Source organism: Schistocerca cancellata, chromosome 2 (assembly GCF_023864275.1).
Source record: "Schistocerca cancellata isolate TAMUIC-IGC-003103 chromosome 2, iqSchCanc2.1, whole genome shotgun sequence".
NCBI lineage: Eukaryota > Metazoa > Arthropoda > Insecta > Orthoptera > Acrididae > Schistocerca > Schistocerca cancellata.
In genome coordinates, this window is record NC_064627.1 from 52,460,827 (window position 1) to 52,483,721 (window position 22,895).

The 22,895-nt window shown below is 36.3% G+C and overlaps 1 protein-coding gene across 2 annotated transcripts in view; it reads right to left on the reverse strand.

Moving 5' to 3' along the window:
- The window catches only part of LOC126161328 (solute carrier organic anion transporter family member 5A1), a 547,181-nt gene that overhangs the window by 5,003 nt on the left and 519,283 nt on the right, over window positions 1-22,895 (reverse strand). For both annotated transcript variants that reach the window (XM_049917083.1, XM_049917082.1), the window contains exons 13-17: window positions 21,379-21,577; window positions 13,054-13,226; window positions 5,067-5,265; window positions 3,079-3,267; window positions 508-656 (exon numbers count right to left, since the gene is read on the reverse strand). In XM_049917083.1, coding sequence (XP_049773040.1) covers window positions 508-656; window positions 3,079-3,267; window positions 5,067-5,265; window positions 13,054-13,226; window positions 21,379-21,577 — 909 coding nt within the window. The remainder of the gene's footprint in view (window positions 1-507; window positions 657-3,078; window positions 3,268-5,066; window positions 5,266-13,053; window positions 13,227-21,378; window positions 21,578-22,895) is intronic.

Below are 22,895 nucleotides of genomic sequence, written 5' to 3' on the forward strand. Positions count from 1 at the left end.
AAGAAAAGAAAATTTTTTCTGTGTTACATTTTGTGCTGTGGTTTCAATTGTCTTCCTATCATTTTATAACTCCATTAACACATGTACATAAATCTTTTCTATAACATGTTTCTTTTTCCTTACATGCAACAGTAAAAGCCGAAAATACTATTTCTGTATTGTCAGTATAAGAAAATTTTCAGCAGTATTCATTTTGAAAAGGCCTGATACCAGATCAAAAACAGAAGTTAATTTTCCCTTGCAGTACAATCCAATATCATATTAATAAATGTTCTTTATGGATCTTTATCTTTTTCTCCTCTTTGGATTTTTTCCTAAATCCATTTCCTCCTGCTCTGCCTTTCTCCCTCTCACATTTAAGTACCATAATTTTGTGCCAAATTTTATTGTATAGCGTATAATATGTTACATGCAGGAAATAATGTGCTCACTACAGTGGCTTTATAAGGAGTTATACTTAATGTACCTGCAGTTTTAAACTGACAGCTATAAAGAAGCATTACTTACATTTGTCAAGGCTAATGATTGAACCAACGAGATCATTAACTGTCATTACAGCTTGCTCTTCCAATTGTCGCCTCCTCCGCACCAACCACCAATCAACAATAAAGAGGGCTAATGCCAGTATTTTAATTCCGGCACATATACCCACATACCTGCAAACATAGAATCTTTTTTATAAGCAGTGCCTATGGAATGTTATTTGCCAATAAATGCACTATGCAGAAACAAAATTTTATGGATGTTTGTTTACTCATTTTAACTACACAACAACTAAAATATATTCCAAGTTTAAGATACTTTCAGTTTTTTACTTTGAATTATAATATCAGTTTTCAATTAATCAATTTTTTACTACTAAGAAAAACATCTTTCATAAAAATAAAGTATGCTTGCATGATTCCTATCAAAATTTGCAGCCATCATTCACAGGAAAATTTTGCTTATTAATATTGTTGACAAATGTAATTTTCAGTTTGTAACATTTTGCTGGCACTTTTATTGTTCTTACTTGTCAAAACTATGATGTAATGGCTGCACTAAAGTGTCATTCAGCTGTGGTGCACACAACACCAGAGTAAACAAAACATTCTTGCTATAAAGTTATGCAACACGGCATAAATTCAATAGCTTAATTCAAGTGTTCATTAGGAAATAGTTACATTTAAATAGCTTTAAAAATTTTTAACAAATGTATTACTTTCCTTATCCCAGATTTGATGAAAATATTAAAAGGTAACAGCAGTCAAAAGTATGTTAAGTGTACTCAGGTACAACAAAACATAAAAGTTTAAAAGTTGAAATAAATTCTATTCCATTTGAAATTATCTGTAGTAGTGTTGGTAACTTTCACATACAATGAAGTACGGACACAAAAAAATGTTGTATGAAACAGAGTCTGGAAACAGATCTGTCAAGTATGAGAGACTGTTAAAACTGATAATGATACACCCTAAAGTAAAACAGAAAGATCTAAATTTTTTTTATATAGATTTAATATGAGCTCCACTTGTTTTGATGCTGGTGTTAAAATGTCAAACTTTGTTATCTTGCATAAAGTCATAGGTTCCTACAGTCTTTAGATGGGCACAGAATGACAAGAAGTCCATTCAATAACCTGGAAGTTATCTAATGGAGAAGATGGACTACACGACTCCCACAAATATTGTATGCTTGACAGCACTATTTTTAATTTTAGAAGCATACTATTTTATGCACAGCTGTCTGCTATTAAAAATGTCAGTAACCAATATTGTGATAAATCTAAAATTATGTTCCTTGTAACATAAATGACCTTGAGATGGGCTTTGTTTTATCTCTCTCATTACCCAGCGGTAGTAATTACAAGCTAAGGCAAACAAGTTATTCATATACATGTAAATTTTCTATAGGTTAGGAACTCCTGCACAATGTGTGATATATTATGACACAAGAATTAACATTTTTATATATGGCTGTAATAACTACAACCAGCCACTTTTTCCCCCAAATAAATACGATAACTAGTTTCTAGTGGATAATTACTCAGATGGCTGAAACTTTCACCAATACAGAACTTTACCAACTAGCTCATGCTTTCCCACTGCGTGAACACGGAACACAATTAGCAATCAGCTATATGCATAAAAGTGGTTATTCACTCTAGTTATGATTTTTAAATAAACAAAAAATAGCGAAGGCAACTTGTTGCATTTTTTATTTATTTCATTACCAACCAGCTAAGGACTATGTCAAAAGAAGTATTTATTTCTCTTTTACTTCATTCCCCTCCAAGTTTCTTTGATTTTTTTCAGAATGAGCTTTTTTCCCCATTTCACACTAGTTGTTTTTCTGTTTGTTTTATCTTACCATAATTTCTTTACCTCTAAACTGAATTTGTAACTGTTCAGTATGTCTCCTGTTCAGTGTGCATTTCTTCTAAGCCCTATTTTGTCTTACCTCCCCTCCCACTTTCTTAGTCTGTTTTCCCATTTTGTGGATCTTCTTTGTTATTCTGTCTTCTTTTGTTCTCTTTACATGTCCACAGAGTGTAGCACATCTTTCCCTAATCTCATCTATTATTTTAGGGCAGAAAGAGTATATTCCTTATTTGGTCTGAGAAACCAATTTACATCTTTGATCTTGATTAGGCCTAATACTTTTCCCGATCTTTTAATGCCATTTTGCATCCAAATGAAAGTAGTGTTTCTGAGCCATATATCACCTCTGTTTTTACTGCTGTATTGTAATTCTTTAATTAACACCTTTCCTGTATGCTGTTTTAATTTTTCCAGTTCTGATTTTAACTGCTTCTTTTTCACTTTTTACATTTATATTTTCACCAACTTGTTGCAGGTTTTATAATTGCATCTAAAACTGCATTCCACTCTCACAGAATTCAGTATACAAGTGGTAATGGATAATATCAAACACTTCACTGTTTAAAAATGAATAACCATAATACATTCACATCCTACAATGCAATAACCCATTCTTCAGTATAAATGTTTAATCTATGTTCTCAATGTATTAATGTACTACACATAACAGTTTGGTACACAACCAAGTTTCTCTATGAAATACTGTGAAGGTACATACCTAAAGCGAAACTGTTCAATATCGTACAAGAGGCAACGTCCACCTTTCTCTCCACATTCACTTTTCCAAAGAAGGCATGTGGAATCAATTAAGTTACCAAACAAGATAGGAGCTGGTATGTAGCCAAAGAGTCGAAATATGACAAATTGCATACCCAACGCAAAGGACCGTTCCTCCTCACCCACAGATCTGAAAGAAAAGAATAATGGTAATTCAGTTATCTTGCAGTGCTACACAATGTGACAACAAGTTTGTTACACAATAGCATGCAGTAACACAAAACTAAATAAAAATACCGTTTACAGGAAATAATTAATTCATGACAAGTTTTTTTGTTATAGTGATAGTGATACAGATTTAGTAGAGTACTGTATAATATACTTTCTTGTACAGCAAAGAATTTAAAAGTTGAAAGGTTTGGGAAGCATGGATATTCCATGAATCTTGTTTTGTTGTGTATGTACCAATTGCAAGATTTTCATGTTCTCTAGCTCAGTACATACTAACTATTAGTCCTACAGAAAAAAATGAATATGACCTTTCTGTAGGAAATTTAATGTAGTTATATTTTGTACGTTTTTGTTACAGGCCACAGTATTCAAAGTATTCAAGAAATGGTATAAAAGTGACCTTCAAATAAGTTTTTCTTCAATAACTAAAAAATCATAGCCTCAGTGAAAACTTATTCCAAAACAAAATTGAACTACATTAAATTCCCTATGAAAGGGTCTCATTTATTTTATTCTATAGGACAAAGAGTTTGCATGTAGGAAGCGAGAGAATATGAAAATCTCGCATTTGGTCTTTTGAGAGTGTTGTGGACTGCACAAATCCCGTAGGTATGGGCAGCTGAATCAACCAGTATGTGGGAAGAACTGCTTAAATATCTCTGTACACCTTGTTATTAGTCTACATTTTTCCTTGCGGTCCCTACAGTTCATTCATTCTTACTTGAGATGGGTCCCAACACTTGAGCAATATTCTATGATGGGACACACAAGCGTTTTGTAAGCAGCCCCTTTGTAGACAGACTGCATTTTCCCACTATCCTGCCAATAAACTGACATGTTCCACCTGCCTTATCTATATAATTCCGTCTATGTGATCATTCAATTACACATGCATATAAATTGTGACTTCCTAATATTTGTATCAGTTAACTGATTCCAACTATGACTCACTGATATTGTAGCATGTTCTAAATCCAGTCTACTACTAACCAGATTCAGTCCTATGGATAAAGCTGTATGGCCAGGTTATAGTCATGCTAATAAGATGTCATTTGTCTTATGCAGTGCTCACTTTAGATGATCAACTTACTCATTCTCCTTTTGTATAGTTAATCTCTGTCACTCTCTTAAGACCACAATTTTTGCAAACTAAAATGATACAGGGTGAGGAAACTATTTTCCCAACAACCAATCATTCTGCTCACACTGAACTTATTATGCTCTCTGATACTTACAAGGCATACTACACTTGCTGCCACATTTCCAGACTGTCTGATTACTGAGTGTGATCTAATATGACCTTTCCAGTCACACAAGAGAATTTGATGATGGGTCTACACTTATGCTATCTCTTTGCTGGACCTACATGTATGCTATCCTTATCCCTTTACGGTCTCAATTATGTATTGTTGATTTCATAATGTCTGGAGGTTACAGATTCCACAAATATTCATGAACACAGAGAATATTTTTCATACAGGAAATAAAACAGTTCAGTGAAGGTCACACTGAATCTGCCACATTATAGAAAAATTGTTTATCATATGCACTGTAAAATGTACATAAATAATAAAATGTTAAAAATGTCATTCTGCAAGAAACAGACATGATTTAGTGTCTATTCCAAAGAGCTTTAATCAGTTTTAATATGACAGTCTGATCTAATGTCAAGTGGTGAAGCAGTACGATAATTACAAATGCATCACAGACTACACAGTAAAATATCTATCACCAAATAAACCTTTTTCAGTTGCTTACCTTAGTACTATCATTAACAGTGGCATCTGGGTAACAGCAACTATGAAGGTCATGAAGAAAAGTAGTATAAGAAATGGAAAAATTGTTCTACAGGGGGAATTACAGGGTCCAGCAGTTGCTACAGGAACAACTGTAACTTCTGCAAACTCAGCCGCTTGTGGACCCGATCCAGTCAGCAGGCTGAAGTTTCCGTGGATGCCTGAAACATATTTGATAAATCAATTAATAACTACTTCAAAAAACTTAAATGCCAGAATAAATTAGCATTGTTGTCAACACCTTTTTATTCTTTAATAATTCAAAAAATTACAATATAAGGTGCTGTTTAAATTGTTCTTAATACGTAAATTACAAGGGCTGTTCGATAAAGAATGATCATTATTTTTTTTACGGGCAGAATTTCTCAAGCTGGAATTTAATCTCTTGATTTTCTGTTAGCTTAGTGTGTAACAAACATGCCATAGTAGTTTCATTATTGGTACTCCCAGTTCCCTCCTGTGAGAGGTGGGCAAGCTGAGACATGTTCAGTATCGCCTACTGCAACAAGAGATGTGACAGACAATGAACAATATGCATCTCTGAAATTCTGCTTTTGTCTCAACAAATATTCAGCTGAGGCCTATGCGATATTATAGGAGGTCTACGGAGAAACTGTTCGCCCTATAGCACAGCTTGAAGAAGGTTTAATTTTTTAAAGAGGGTAGACAATCCGTTTCAAAGGAAGGTGGACCTGGAGCTCCAGTTACTGATCTTATGGAAGAAAACATCAAGGCTGCTGCTGTCATTGTGAGAGAGAATAAACTAATTAAATATTAACACATACTGAAGTACTGAAAACTTCATTGGGTGCCACCCACAATTTGGTGACAGAAAATTTACAGGAGACATATTTGTGCATAGTGGGTTTCAAGAGTGCTGATCCCAAACAAAAGAACATTTATGTACAGATCCGTATGCAGTTGAAGTTTATGTTAGAGGAAGATCTGCAGTTTCTTTCAAAGGCTGCTAATGAAACTTGGCTACATCATTTTGATCCTGAGAGCAAACAGCAACCTTCAGTGCTGAAATCTCCATCGTCCTCACTGTGGAAATCTCCAACACCAACCCTTAAACAAGCAAAAGTGGTTGCTTCTGCCGGGAAAGTTATGATCATCTCATTTTTTTATATTCACGGCATGGTTTACCTGCATGTTGTATCTGCACACACATCAATAACTGGACAATAATATGGGGATATCCTGAAAATTTTGCAAGTCTGTATGAGGTACAAAAGAAACAGGCTGAATGCTGCACCAAGATAATGCACAGCTGCATATTGCAAATATTGCTACTGAAAATCTTGAAAAAAAAAAAATGATGTGCATCCCCTACCCTCCTTATACACCCAGTTTATTCCCATGTAACTTTTCAGCATTTCCTGAGCTAAAGCACATTCGTGGGAGGCACCGTCCATCATCAGAAGCAGTAGTGAAGGCTGCAGAGGTTATTCTGAAACACCTTTTAGAATGTGGTTTCCAACTTGTCAGGCTGGGACAAGCTCATCACATCTACATGAGACTATTTTGAGAAGGACCATTAATATTATTAGCATGAGTGAAGGTATCAAAAAAGTTATGATCATTCTTTACTGAACAGCCCTCATACATAAGTTCTGGTGTGATTTATTTTCTGGAATGTGATCAGTAAATGTAAAGGTTGGGTACATAATAAATCTGTATCACATATGAAGAAGCCTTTTTCAAGTGTGCACCCCAAGTGCCATGTGTTCCAACTTCTAAAACCATGTGACGAGGCTCATCTGGAGGAGAAAGCCGATCTTGTGATGCCTTATTCTCCCCGCATACAGTGGCTACTGCAGTCAGCAAGAGTGATGTGCACTCTGCTGTTGCACAAGGCATCATAATAAAGTTTCTCATGAATGAGGATGTTAATGCTGCTTAAATTCATTGCTGTTTACTATCATAGTCTGTGGAAAGAACACTTTTATGGGCCCATGTGGAAGGTTGTTCTAAGTAGTTGGAGAAAGTATGACAGCTTGCTAAAAATAGGCCCTATTTTGCACCATTCCTGTACCAACCACATGATACAGAACACACAGGCTATGAGTGAACCTGTTGCAGATGGTAGGCATTTAGCTGTGCTTAAATTTCTCAGAAAGTTCAAATAAAATATGGAAGTGTGAGGACAATAACATGGAGTGGATTGGAATTTCATAAAGTATCAGCTTATTGGGTTCCAAAGTTACTAGATAAAGAACAGAAAGCTATGCATATTGCAATTTTGTGCACATTTCTCACGAGGTATGAGGAAGATGATGATACTTAATTGGTAAAAAAAAAAACATTATGATAATGTAATATGGTGCGCAACAGTCAAAATTTTCAGAAAAATATGTGTAAGCTACAGGGAAAGACAGGCAATATATAATACGTATAAGAACCAAGAAGGAACAATAAGAATGCAAGTCTAAGAATGAAGAGCTCAGATTAAAATGGATGTAAGACACATATGCAATCATTTGGCCCTACTGTTCAGTTTGCATATTGATGAAATTGTTGTGGAAATAAAAGATAGATTCAAGTGTGGCAATAAAATTCAAAGTGAAAGAATATCAATGACAAGATATGCTGATAACATTGCTATCCTCATTGTAAGTGAGGAAAATTAGGGGACATATGTTGAACAAACAGTCTGTTGAGCACAGAATATGGATTGAAAGCAACTCAACAAAGTATGAAAGTACTGAGGAGTGGAAGAAATAATATACACGATAAACTTAGTATCAAAACTGGGGACCATGAAATATGTGAAGTGATAACCAATTCTATTATCTATGAACCAACGTTAACACATGATGATGAAGCAAGCAGTGCATAACAAGCAGACTTGCATGGGCGAAGATGACATTCCTGTTTATGAGAAGGTAGCTGCTATCAAACTTTGGCCTTAATTTGAGGAAGGGATCTATGAGAATGCACGTCTGGTGCACAGCATTATATGGCAGTGATTCATGGAATATGGCAAAACAAGAAAAAAATAGAACTGAAGACTCTGAGATGTTGTTCTATAGGATACTGAAAATCAAGTGCACTTATAAGATAAGGAATGATGAGGTTCTCCCTGTATTAGTGAAGAAAGTAACATATGGAAAACTATGACAAAAAGATGAGGTGAGGTGATATAATAGTACCTGTTAAGAAATTAGGGAATAACTTCCGTGGTACCAGAGGAAGCTATAGAGTGAACACTGCAGGGAAAGACACACATTGGAAACAAATAATTGAGGACGTACGGTGCAAGAGTTGCTCTCAGATGAAGAGGTTGCCACAACAGAAGAAGTCATGGTGGTCAGTCAAATGACTGATGACCACAAAAACAGTTACTTGAGATGACACTTCAGGCTCTCACTACATCCCCAAAACCAAGAACACAGTATGGAGTTAGGGAGGAGGAGGAAAGGGAGACCAGTGCAATTAAAGATCCAGTTGTATCCTCATAAGGTCATGGACATCACCGAAGTGTTCTGGTAAACATCAGACCATCGATGCTGCCTGCTACTGTGTTATTGTCAGCCAGAGCTGCCTACCACACAGAAAACATTTAAAAAGTAGATCGTCAGCCATCGCACTGCAACAGTAACTCAACAAACGATGACAGATTTGACCTTGACTGCCCTATTAAAGCCTACACCTCAGACTTATCATGTTACTTCCACAAGTTTAGGCCACTCAAAAGACACCTTTGTGGAGAACGCTTCATGGCCAACTAGAGGTGCAACAGCTTGTGCGTAGTTGGTGTCAGTCCATTCATTCTTTGAAATGACATCAAACGTTGATAAGGACAGTGGTAAAAATGCTTCAGTAAGATGGATGATTATGTAGAAAAATAACCAAACATCTTAATTTGAATGCATTTTAAATAATAAAAATTTTATTACAAAATGCTTGTTTATATCTAATTCACACCATACGATGTAACTTATAAGCCACTTCTCTGACAATCAGACTTGTGGGGGACTAAAAGAATTACTTGTTTCAGACACATTGGTGATGCCTGATAAGCAAAGGCTGCAATTTGCATAAGAGCATTTTGAGACAAGGCGGCAGTAGGTGCACTTTCAACACTTTCAGTTATCTTGACCACACACTTAAATAATAAAATTGTGGTCAAGACAACTCATAGTGTTTAGTTAGAAGCAAAAACTGCCAACAACAAGGAATGTCTTGAATGAAAAACAGCTCACAGTTGCACTAATTATGTTTATGGTCAAGGTTTTGAATAAACATGATTAGTGCAACTGTGGGCTGTTATTCATTCGAGACAGTTTCATAATGGTTGCTGGTGTTGCTGCCATGATGAAAATAATAAAATAAAGATTCAATGTAAATTACAGATAATTCTAAAATTTAAGTGGATACAATAAACTGGAAGCAGTTGTGTGATTTTAAGCACTGCAGTAAACAGAACGTTAATTACAAGAAAACATTAAATGTAACTACAACATGGCAGTCACATATTCCAATTTAAAAATACTCCTGTGTCACAGATTTTTTAAAAAATTCTTTTTCCTGTTGTTCATCCTGGTCTCTAGCTTGACACAGAAATTTAAAAAGCTTTGTATTCAGCCGTATTTTTATATTTGTGTGTGTTTAGGAACATTGCTAGCTGTTTCAGTGGCATGGTATGTAAAACGACAGTCATCTTCTGTCAATTATTACAAGTATTAATGTTTTTTACTGTGTTGTGAAAAACAAAAATATATAAGTGTAGTAGTAGTGGTTTTTATCCACATTGCATTATGAGAAGGGCAGTACTGGAAAAGATTTACTATAACTGTGCTGCTGATTTTGACGTATGTGATTTAGAGAAACCCCAAGAAATGATAATAATATACACTCATAGTATGAAATGAAGGAAGGAAGAGAAATTTATGAATTTGACACCCTGTAGACAACACGAGTACTAGAGATGCAGCATGACTCAGAAGGCACTAGGATCAGGAATGAAATCATCATTTTTAAAGGAACCACCCTGACCATCACCTTAACTGATTTGGAGAAAACATAAATCAGCTCAAGAGTTTGAAGTTTCTTCCTTTCGAATACCAGCCTAGTGCTTTAACGTATACCACATACTGTGGTTCACAATATGAATGTTGTCCTCTCAACTCAAATTACTGTATCAGCTAGTTTGATTTCTGTACCAAATGTCTTAAAACATATAAATAATCTGATAGGAATTATAGTTCATTATGGTCTCATCATTTACATAGAGAATAGAAAAGTTATTCCTTTTTCACTATGATAGTGACTTTTAGCACAGAACTATGTTCTTTCAATTTTGGTTCTGAAGAATCAGAGAAAGTTAAAATCTTAATAAGTATATATGTTCTAAGATAGTGAAACATGACCTCATAAAAACATAGCAGAAATATAGAGCATGTCTTTACGACAGTGGTCAATGATGATGAAGATGTGGGAGCGAGATACTAAACTGGTGAATACAAAGACACACGAACACGTTACATAACAAAATGTATTTCATTATGATACACTACCACAAACTTTGTAATTCACAATGGCAAGAAAAAACAGACTGAGTCAAACAAGATATCACTCAGCTTCGCAGTAGTTTAGGCAGACTCTCAATAGTCGATCTGCTGTCGACACTTGCCACAAAGAGCTCTGATACCACCACAAAGAGACTACCGTATTTACTCGAATCTATGCCGCACTCGAATCTAAGCCACACCTGAAAAATGAGACTCAAAATAAAGGAAAAAAAAATTCCCAAATCTAAGCCGCACCTGAAATTTGAGACTAGAAATTCAAGAGGAGAGAAAAGTTTTAGGCCGCACCTCCAAATCGAAACAAAGTTGGTCCATTGTAATATGAGACACAATTTAGGTCGAATGAATGACGATACAGCTACAGTAGTTTGGTTCGAGTCGAAAGCTTAGCAGTTAAGCTTTACCAGGTAGCCATTGCTATGCGTCAGGCACTCCATCCGTATTTATACGGATACCCTTCCTTTTTCACGTGCTTCGTCTGGTTTGAATCGATTGCTTATTTTGCTTTGATCTGATAAGTGCCGTTTTCTATGTTATAGGTGTTTACGTCAGTCACTCTAAGCTGAAAATGCATTACTATACTGTGTCATGCATTGTCTGACGCATTCGATAGTGCATGTTTACGGCCTGTCGCTGCTCGCGGCATGGCTTGCTTTTGTGCGCGCTACTGCCGCCTACAATTAAAAAAAGAGAGGAATCGTCTCATTAGCGAAACAATGGCAAGAGACTGCTATTTGTTGTTACTTACACTGCTGCTTTCTTTGATAATGATCAACAAGAACCAAATAATAGACTGCGTATGATAGAACATGTTCTGAATGAGAGTTTGGCGAAAAGTTTTCTCCGTTTGAAACTCTTTGCTGCCGCTTCTTTAGTACATCAAATTCTGCACAGAAATTAGTCATCTTAGATTTAAAAATCTAGTCAGTTGCCGTGCTTCATTTCTGACTGTATCACTATTAGGCATAAGAGTAATACGAATATAAATATGACACGATACGTATATTCTTCCGCGTTTGCTGTTGTCTCACTCTAGTTTCGTAGTTTATTTGGCAGACAGGATTTAAATGAGATAGAAGCAAACACGAAAGAATACATGGCAAAATGTTTATATTCGTATTATTCTTATGGTGAAGAGAATACTGCATGTGATTCACATTTCATCAGGTTCCTAGTAGCAACCATCTCTTCTCACAGGTAGGAAAAAATTCAGAACGTAGAGTTAGCCATATTGACAAAAATCCCAGTATTACCAGTCGGATTTTCGTAGTACATTGAAATTCGAAGATGAAAAATACAGAATTTGTTTTTACTTCGTTGGATAATGTATGAAAAAGCAGTGGTCGAAACTCGGGCAGAGAAAAAAACTCGTCTTCCAATTTTTTTTTTAATTTTATTTACTGACGCAGAGGTTTTGGCGCGTACAAAGAATGCCTGTGTAGCGCTACATACATTCGACGGCAGAAGTCAGTTGTGGCGGCACCTATCAACATTTTTCAGAACTTCCGCTTGCTTTGCACTCGATTCTAAGCTGCAGGCGGTTTTTTGGATTACAAAAACCGGAAAAAAAGTGTGACTTAGATTCGAGTAAATACGGTACTAAGTTATATACTACAGACTTTATGATTAATGGATATTCTCTGAAATATTTTTAGGCCACAAATTATTGTTTGCTTTCATACCCATCACTACATTATCACCAAATAATTATTTGAAAAATCACTGCATGTCTCAGCATTTTGTAAATTGTAGCATACAGATTATACCGCAGTTTTCTGAGATGACAAGCTTTTATTTTCATTTCTGTAATGATATTTTCAATGTAGACATAACTGGGTGCCCCTAAGTAAACTGAAACAAGTATGTTGTCTGTTTCTCTGTTTATAGCTACAGCTGAAAATAAGCAGATGAGATGATCTCATATCACCTTATTCCAAATAAGGGAACTGCATGGCAATGAACACTAATGTGTGCTAGTCAAAACTATAGCCTGCATCCTCACTGTAAGTGATGTTCACCAAAGTAAGTAAAATTTTAACTTACAAACATGTACGTGACTTATAACATAAATGGAAAGGGTAACTACCAAAAATGTACAGCCAAATTTAACAGAAAAAAGATAAAATAAGAAACAATTTATTGTTACAGATATTGCTATGAACAAAATGTGACACAAATATTAGCTTCCAGAATAACAGTTCCTTCATCTGGGAACAGGGAAGGGTTGCAAAAAAACAGGATTATTCACAGATTAACTGAAAAATCAATCAGGGAGGGACAAGTGAAACACAGTAGGCAATGCAACAGGAAAACCAAAAGACTCAATATCAGTTTAACTACTTGTGAAAATACATGAAAAAAAGTGGTACATTTACATATTTTAAGGATTTTTTCCCATTCTGTATGTCACATACTTACAGGCACAATTAGTGTAGTTTGATCTGGATGAGAATGCAGTACATCCAGCATGGCAAGGACTGAAATATGTCAGCCCATTATTGCCACATACAGGTTCAACATCATTCATGCGACACTCACAGCCAAAATTACATGCAGCTGTTAAATTGACTTGGAATGGCTCATGTTTGGAGCTGAAAAGAAAAATATTATAATGAGGAGTTGAAAATGTAAAGACTGAGACAATTAAATACTAAACAAATTAATCACATGACTCTTATCCACTGAACAACTATGGTTTGGTGATTTCTAGTAGTGGATTTAATTTCATGTATTACTACATTCTAAATGTGGGATATTTTAATTTTTAATCTATGAAACTGCTAATAGTGGTTCTCTGTATCTCATGTACTGAAATTGTGGCTTTTACTCAAATACATCATTTTTGTATTTGGTAATAAGCATGAGTATTTTACCTGCATTTACTTAACACATCAGCTATGAAGAATTAAAATGAAAACACACCACAGAAGTCGCAGAAGCATTTGTATCAAAGGGGGTAGTGAAGTATGGACAGGTATATGGCAACCAGTACATGACAAGTGCTAAAAATATGGAATGCTTTAAATGAGTAAAAATTATGTATGACATATCAATACAAAGGGCACACCACTGCATAGAAAATTAGCACCTTCAAACTGAAAAGGGTTAAATTTGGTTTAAGAGATACTCTACATTACTGCAAAAGAAATAAGGCTATTCACATGACTAAGGAACTCTTTCTCATAGTGTAAGCGTATAGATAAAAAATATACTCATGAAGTGACAGCACGAGAACACATGTATAAATGTATTAAAGTTTGCAAGCTTTTAGAGCCAGTGTCTCCTCCTTCAAGCAAAAGAGTTGAAGGGAAAGGAAGAGGGGAGAAGAAAAAGGATTGGTAAGGTTTAGAAAAAGGGAAGAGTTCAAAAATGTCACACAGAGCACTGTGTCACGAGATACTTTCTCATCCCATTTAATAAGTCTCTCCTGACCTGGGGTTCTGGGCAACTTTTCCAAAATCCATCCCTTTTCCTAAACTTCACCAATCCTTTCCTTTCACCTCTCTTCCATCCCCTTTAACCCTCCTGCCAGAAGAATAATTCACTGGCTCCAAAAGCTTGCAAACTTCAATAACTTAATAACTGTATTCTCCTATCACCACTTAGCGAGTATATTTATTTATCTATAGAATTACATTTTCAAAAATTGATTATTTTTGTTGATATATTTCTCATTGTGTTACTGCATGACAGTATCCTTATGCTGTGACAACTTTTATTGAAGCTGATCAACTTGGTGGCAGATTAGACCAGTTTCCTGCATGTGTGATCTTACACACAGTTAGAAAATGTTGTATATGAAGTGAGGTACATAAGAAATAAGACAGATGGTGTAACTTTTGTGCACTTCAGAAAATATGTTTCAATTTATAGTGACTATTTTCAATATAAGACTTAACTGAATCCACATGTACCTAAATTCATTTCTTTCACTGCTCAAAACATTACTGTGTGAATTTGCAGGTGCACTGCCCTCCTTGGCTTTTCAGTAGTGTGTCAGAACCTGTCTGTTGTAAACTGGTCATCTGCTGCCACTGTGTTGATCAATTCTGATGGAACTTATAATGCCGTAATGACACAACTCAGGATAGAAACAGTTGTTCACTAATAAGTTGTGGTGTCACCGCCAGACACCACACTTGCTAGGTGGTAGCTTTTAAATCGGCCGCGGTCCGCTAGTATACGACGGACCCGCGTGTTGCCACTGTCAGTGATGGCAGACCGAGCGCCGCGACACGGCAGGTCTAGTGAGACGTACTAGCACTCGCCCCAGTTGTACAGCCAACTTGCTAGCGAAGCTACATTGACAAATACGCTCTCATTTGCCGAGACGATAGTTAGCATAGCCTTCAGCTACGTCATTTGCTACGACCTAGCAAGGCGCCATAGCATTTGATAATTATTATTGTGAAGCCTTTACAGTAACGAGAGATGTTCTCCAATTGTGGATTAAAGTTAAGTATTCCAAGAGCTTCGTACTTTATTTGCTACTATAATTTCCCTTAACTGTTCCAGACCTCACGCCAGCCAGCTTTAACGCGTGCATTTCAGCTTCCTCCAAACCCCGTGAACTGGCTCCTGCCAATTCACTACATAAGTTATGACAAATATTTCCATAGTTACATGAGCAGTCACTTATCTTGTGTGCTGTACTACCATTTTCCATCCCAGTAGTATCTGAATTTCAATATCAGTAGTACAAATTATACATTTCCCCCCTTCATGGCATGGTAAATCATTGAATAATATTGTAGCTGCAAGGCACAAGCACAGTAATTTCAATGACCTGGCAAAGAAATTGATGTTGCCTTGTTCAAAGAAGGCATATCATTATATTGAGGGGGGGGGGGGGTCACAAACAGTCACAATTGTTGGATTGGCTTTTGATACCAACTACACTTGAATAAAGTGCTCCATTTCACTACAGTATCATTTCTTGTGGCAAATTATGAAGAGAATAAACAAACTAACTGTTACAGGCTCTGTTAAGTGACTGAAGACTGTAGTAATCACGGGCATCAGTCTAAGTGCTCAGGTCCTTAAAAGACACAGTGCATCTTCTACCATGCTGAAGAGAAACATTTCTGGATCCTTCCCCCACCCCTGCCCCCTTCCCCTTGGATTCCTTTTCTTGTGAAGAATACACACCTGTCAAAATTAGGACAGCCCATGGGCCAAAGTCAAAATTAAAACTGTGAATAGCAGAGAAGATATTCCTTTTGGCATAATTTGCATAAAAAGCTTCCAGAACTGCTTCCCTCATACAAATATTTTCAAATATAAAAAGCATGTCTCAATTTTACAGGTTGACAAAATGGTAAAGTATTTCATTTGCGCAGAATGCTCAGTGCAAATGACCACAAGCAGTAATAACAACAGTAACATTTTCACATTTCAATTTATTACCATTACAACACACTGTTCCCAGAACCTAATGCTGAAAAAAGTTCCTCTAAATTCAGGTTAGAGTTGTGGTACTTTTCACTCACTATCTGATAAAAATTCCAGCAGCCACAAAATTATCTGCACTAACAGAGTTATTTAGGAAGATGCCAATAACAATGGTCAGGTCAGTCCCTTACACAATGGAATCATGCTGCATATAAAGAACAGAACTAATATCAAGCAACATTTCTTTAGCGTTACCATAGAAAAGTACCATTTCAAGAAACTTCTGGAATTATAGGTAAAGTAAATCAGTACAGCAATTAACAAAGTGGCAATTAAAGCCACTTTTTATGAAAAAATAAAAATGTTCAATTAATTTGTTTTATAAATAATTCAAAAGCCAAGATCGCATACATACTGTTTACTGGATAAACGGTTTCAACACACTATAGGTGCCAACATTGGATCTGAATGTAGATTATCATTTATAAACTACATTAATCTACATTCAGATCCAATGATGGAAACTTTAGTGTGTTTAAACCAGTTATCCAGTAAACGGTATTTAAGCGATTTTGGCTTTTGAATTATTTCTACAACAGAGTGATCGCCCCACTATGCACTATGTGTTCACTGAATAATTTGTTTAATTTTTTCATAAATTACATTTAGGCCACCATCTCCACCCTGATAATGTCAGGCCTCACTGAAGCCATTTTAAATCAATAAATTCATCTCTGGACTGAGAAAACATGAACTAAACCATTTGTCCAAGATTGAAGTGGCTGATAAGGTTTGTTTGGTACAAGAACAAAGAAAATATAATGAAAGTATAAAGAAATTTCACACTTTAATTAATACCTTGTAGTAAAACCATGATAAATTTCATTGATGAGATAATAATGTGTTATAAGCAACCAAACACACATTTCTTTTCCAAATGCTGATATCTGACATTTAGCTGAACTTATTATCATTTCAGTCAAAAATTACATTGCTCTATCAATAAAGTAAAACTATCATCAATCCAAAGATTGGTCTGAACATCACAGTTCATAGTCCCGTCAGAAGTCATACACCATTGCCTTCCTCTGATCTTCAAACAGACTAACAAAGCTATTTACAAGGCCACCTACACTTTAATGTGTAATTTGAACCACAGAGCAACTCTGTATTTTTCCCACCAATGAACAGTACCAGATGTAAAAGAAGTTGGAAGTGGCAGACAAAAATCCTAGGACCGACTAGGGACTGAACCTATAATCTTTGGAGTCATAGTCTGTCACTTTACCACTGAGACACTGAGCCACCAAGCCACACAATATCATTACCCACATTAAAATAATAATAATAATAATAATAATAATAATAATAATACCACAAATGGCCAGAAGGCAAAAACTGCGTGTCACATTGAAACACACCAAATGGAAGGCTCAACTTGCTATAATATCACTCTTACAGTAAATATCATATTTTTCTTTTGTGATCTCTATTCCAAATGTAATGTATATATCGTGAAAACATGAAAGCCCTAAATTCTTAACCAAGCTACTTTTTCATAGCTTTATTATCCACCGCATTGTTTCTGGATTGCTGATTAAGACTGTAAACACGAGGTTCATCAGAAACATTTTCTTTAATGAAAACATCAAATTAATGATCCACTAACTATACTCTTACTTCAAAATTTGATCTTACTAGTATTTGTTTCTTGTTTTATGATTGATTTACCTAATTTGAAATCCCTCACTTGTGTCTTAATGAATAACATGTTATCTTGTCTGAAAACGGAGTGATTCAAAAGTTATCTTTATTCAAAACTAGTCAAGAAACCTGGTATTGCCCAGGTATTTATTTATAGCTGCACCAGAGACTTCGTATGCGTTGAATTTATTTTTGATTTGGGAAGCTTCTTTGTATGTAACATCTGAAGCAGTATGATCGTGGACGTGAATGAAGAGACTGTCACTAACAAGGGAAAGAGCTGCACAGAGCTAGCCATGCCAAAAGCAACTGAAACTAAGGTCCATACCCACAACATACAGCATCTGGTCTCATGCTTTGCTTATGGTCACAGCACAGCATAAGCTCACCGGGAATTATACACATTTAAACGAGATGGTAAACTAAGCAAGAATCGGGGTATAAAAACTCACTTGCCTGCAACACTTCCTGTCAACATTTCCCCCTCTTATTATATTACACTGAAGAGAAATAACTAAAAGACTCTGTGGGTGATGAGGGTGAAGGGTTCCAACAACCAAAATAATGCACGACACTCTCAATCAGAGTTATGTCGCACTTTACTTTTGGAAGGAGTTTCCAAAGACTGAGCTAAAGTGTGATGTTCTCGAGCTGCAGCAAGTCTCACCTCACAGTCTTCTCTGGATTCTGGAGACCACACAGTCTTCAGTCTTTTAGCCATTCTGATAGATTCAGAAAAACTTGACCAGTTTCTTGGCATTTTTATTTGTAAACAAAATTAAATCAAAATATTATGAATGGGCGCCCAAATCACAAAAGCAAGCGTAATAAATTTTTTTTCCTAGCAAAGAATATAAATAAAATTTATAAAAAGAAGCAAAGCAATGTTGTTAGGTTTCTGATGCACAAAGCGAAATTTGGGAATCCGTGTATCCTAGCCCAGTAAATTGCCGTTAGTTTGCATTCATAAAGTGTTTTAATTTTGACAAAAAAATTATATATGTGCCCCATCCTACGCTCAAGTTACCTGTGAGGCCCTCATGAAAATTCCCCGAAGTAGCTTTGGAGACTACAACTTCACACATACAGACATGATGCTTTTAGATAAAATATCTATTTTTCTGTGATCCTATTCTGATTAAATAAAAAAGCCTACACGTTGGTCCAAGCTACACTCAACTTATCTGCAAAAACTGCATGCAAATTCATATAACAGTTCTGGAGATTAGCATGTTGAAAAAGACAGACACAATAACTTCACAGTTTTATTATTAGTAAAGATTGTTGTTTTTCTAGAATGTTAAAATCTCCAAATTTAATCATTTCTAAAATTCAGTTGTAGCTGCTTGAAGCCCAACTTTTTTTCTTTTAACTGCTTACTCCAACATAAAATTGGCGAGAGGGAGAAATGGGCCCGGTAGGGGTCTCAGGTACTGTGCCTGTTGAAGACCAGAGGTCATACATCAAGATTGAAACTTTAAGTGTTAAAAACCAGACAGAAATCCACAGTGCATTAAGTTTAGATTGGGGGCAAGATTACTGTGGACCATAGTACAGTTTCACATTCGGTTAATTGTTTTCATAGTGATCATATGAGCATAAACAATAATCCGAGACCCGAAAGGCCAAAAATGTCAATAGATGAACAAAGTGAGAAACTTGTGGCAGATGCTCTTGAAGAAGATTGCAGTGTGACTTGTGAGGAACACTCTGAAACCAAGGGAGTTTCCCCAAGATCAGTATTCGATATTCTAACAAATGATTGAAGAACAGAAAAATTTCTGCGAGATGGGTCCTACACTGCTTGACTGCTGAAGAGAAGCTCTGACCATGAAAGTCAAGGATTCTTGTGTTGAACTATCGCTATTGATGAAAACTTGGATTGGGGTTGTGTTGATTTGGTGGAGGAGACCAAACAGCGAGGTCATAGGTCTCATCGGATTATGGAAGGATGGGGAAGGAAGTCGGCCATGCCCTTTCAAAGAAACCATCCCAGAATTTGCCTGAACCAATTAAGGGAAATCACAGAAAACCTAACTCAGGATGGCCGGACGTGGGATTGAACCGTCATCCTCCCGAATGCGAGCCCAGTGGGCTAACCACTGCACCACCTCATTCGGCAAAAATTTGGATAAGAGACTTTGAACGGGAGTTGAAATCACAGTCCAATGAATGGAGGGCATCTGGTTCTCTGTGCCCAAAAAAATTTCAATGAGCTCAATCAAATGATGATTTTTGGTAAGGATCACCACGGAATCATCATAACAGTTCTGAGTCCCATGTGTAGCAAGTGTCACAGCAGTGTATTATCATAACTTTGTGCAAAACCCGAGCAAAAAAATAGCAAAACCTCAGCTGCAAGGACCTGGTAACTCATTCTCCACTTCAATGCTCACCACATATCAGCAACGTTGGAGCCAAAAAATTGTGTGAAAAGTGTTGCTGGATCCTCCCTACAGTCCGGACAGGAGTCCACCAGACCTCTACTTGTTTCCGAAGTTGAAAAAACCTTCACGTGTTCTTCCCTTCCATGCCCCTCGAATCATGTAACTGCCATCTGGTTTCTGTACAAATGGTAAATAGCCTTTCACTCCCTGCATTTTACCCCTGCCACCTTCAGACTTTGAAAGAGAGTATTCCAGTCAGCACTGTCAAAAGCTTTCTCTAAGTATGCAAATGCTAGAAACGTGGGTTTGCCTTTCCTTAATCTATCTTCTAAGATAAGTTGTAGGGTCAGTATTGCCTCACGTGTCCCAACATTTCTACGGAATCCAAACAGATCTTCCCCGAGGTCGGCTTCTACGAGTTTTTCCACTCATCTGTAAAGAATTTGCGTCAGTATTTTGCAGCCATGACTTATTAAACTCATAGTTCAGTAATTTTCACATCTGTCAACACCTGCTTTCTTTGGAATTGGAATTGATTTATGACTACCGTCATTTGGAGACTGTTCCAGTCGAACAGGAAAGGAAGAGTCAAAAGGATTGAACAAGTCTAGAACATCTTAAACCTAAAGACAATCTAGGAATCATTAAGTGACTTAAGGTTGGAAACTACGTCTGAGTGTTTTTCTGCTTCCATTATGACACAAGAAACAAAATTAGTCCAAACAGTCAAGGAGACAGTCAAGGAGACATAATCTTCTTGAATCAGATTAGAAACACAAATATTTCAAATTAATTTCAACAGAAGAGTTTGGGTTTGATAACATACACAGGCAATAAATCCGCTGTTGCATGGGACCAGTCCACGGAATTCTTTCAAGGGAGGAAGGCAACAGTAGAAACAAATGAAGTACCACAGAACATCTCTCGAAGGCCACTGCAAAACAGTGATTTTGAGATGGTAGCTGCCAAATGAGGAGCTGATGTGAGAGACACAGGTCAAATTCAATGATCAAACACGTTTCAAGTAATTTGACAAGCCTCAACTATTACTCTGAAGTTGTGTTTCTTCAAAGTGAATAGCTACACATGCATAACATTTGTACATCATGCAACACTAATGCATCATATTCTCCTTTCAAAATAACCGTAGCTGTGGCTTTGATAGACCCACCAAATTTTTGCATCATTTACGAGTTGCATCTGTGACTCAAGAAATATTTAGTCATGGGGTATTGCACAGTTATTTATGCACATGCCTTACCTGTTGAAGTATGGTATTGTTGTTCCTGCCATCTTCACATTGTCACAGCCAAGGAAGAACAACAACCCATAACAGGCTAGACATATTGTGTTAGAGATCAGAACAAACTGCACAGCACCCCTAGGTCGCAGTTCCAAACGTTTAAGGAGGCAGCCACCCATGAAGATGCCAATACAGGCTCCAGGTATTGCTATTGAACCTGCAAGACAATGATAAAGATAACTTTCAAGAAAAAATGAATACGCAAAGTGCACAATTTTAGTATTTGCAACAGAGCCAGTGAAAGATTCACTAGCTTCCAGAATATGGAACACTCTTATAACTAGACAAATTAAAAAGAAATAATGAATAAGAAAAATGAACATTCATAGAGTTACATGGCAAATTCTTGAATGTCTGTAAGTCCAAAAATGCACTGCAAATCTGAGTTGGAAGTTAGCTATGAAAAGCAAACAATAGAGGAGATGCACTGAAATTTAACTTGTTAGAGTGAGGTGATTAGAGATGAACTTGTTTACCGTACTTACTCGAATCTAAGCCGCACCTGAAAAATGAGACTCGAAATCAAGGAAAAAAAATTTTCCCGAATCTAAGCCGCACCTGAAATTTGAGACTCGAAATTCAAGGGGAGAGAAAAGTTTTAGGCTGACATGATATGTATATTCCTCCGCATCTGCTGTTGTCTCACTCTAGTTTCATAGTTTATTAGGCAGACAGGATTTAAATGAGATAGCAGCAAACACGAAAGAATACATGGCAAAATGTTTATATTCGTATTATTCTTATGGTGAAGAGAATACTGCATGTGATTCACAATTCATAAAAGTTCCTATTAGCAACCATCTCTTCTCATAGGTAGTAAAAAATTGAGAACGTAGAGTTGGCCATATTGACAAACATCCCAAACAGTCTTGCCAGTCGGATTTTCGTAGCACATTGAAATGCTGCTACATTCAAAGATGAACAATACGAAATTTGTATTTACTTCGTTGGATAAGGTACCAAAATGCAGTGGTCGAAACTCGGGGCGGAGGAAAAAAGCTCGTCTTCCACCTTTTTTTTAATTTATTTACTAACACAGAGGTTTTGGTGCCAGTATTTATCTTTGTGCCTACAAAGCATGCCTGTGTAGTGCTACATATATTAGACGGCAGAAGTTAGTTGCTTTGCACTCGATTCTAAGCTGCAGGCGGTTTTTTGGATTACAAAAACCGGAAAAAAAGTGCGGCTTAGATTCGAGTAAATACGGTACACAAAGAAAGCTATGGTGTTGTTATATGAGTAACTGCAGTATTTATAAATTGATTTAGTGAACCTACAGAGGAAAACATCAGGCTAGGTAAATGAGCATTTTAAAGTCACCCATCTGAAATACAAATACAAAGTCATAAACGAAAACTTTATCCTACACAGTGCTAATTCGATTTGAATGCAGATGAAATTGACTATTTGTAACTTCTTACGTTTTCAAATACCATCCATTGCTGGATTTTCAATGTTAACTGCCATACCCCGTG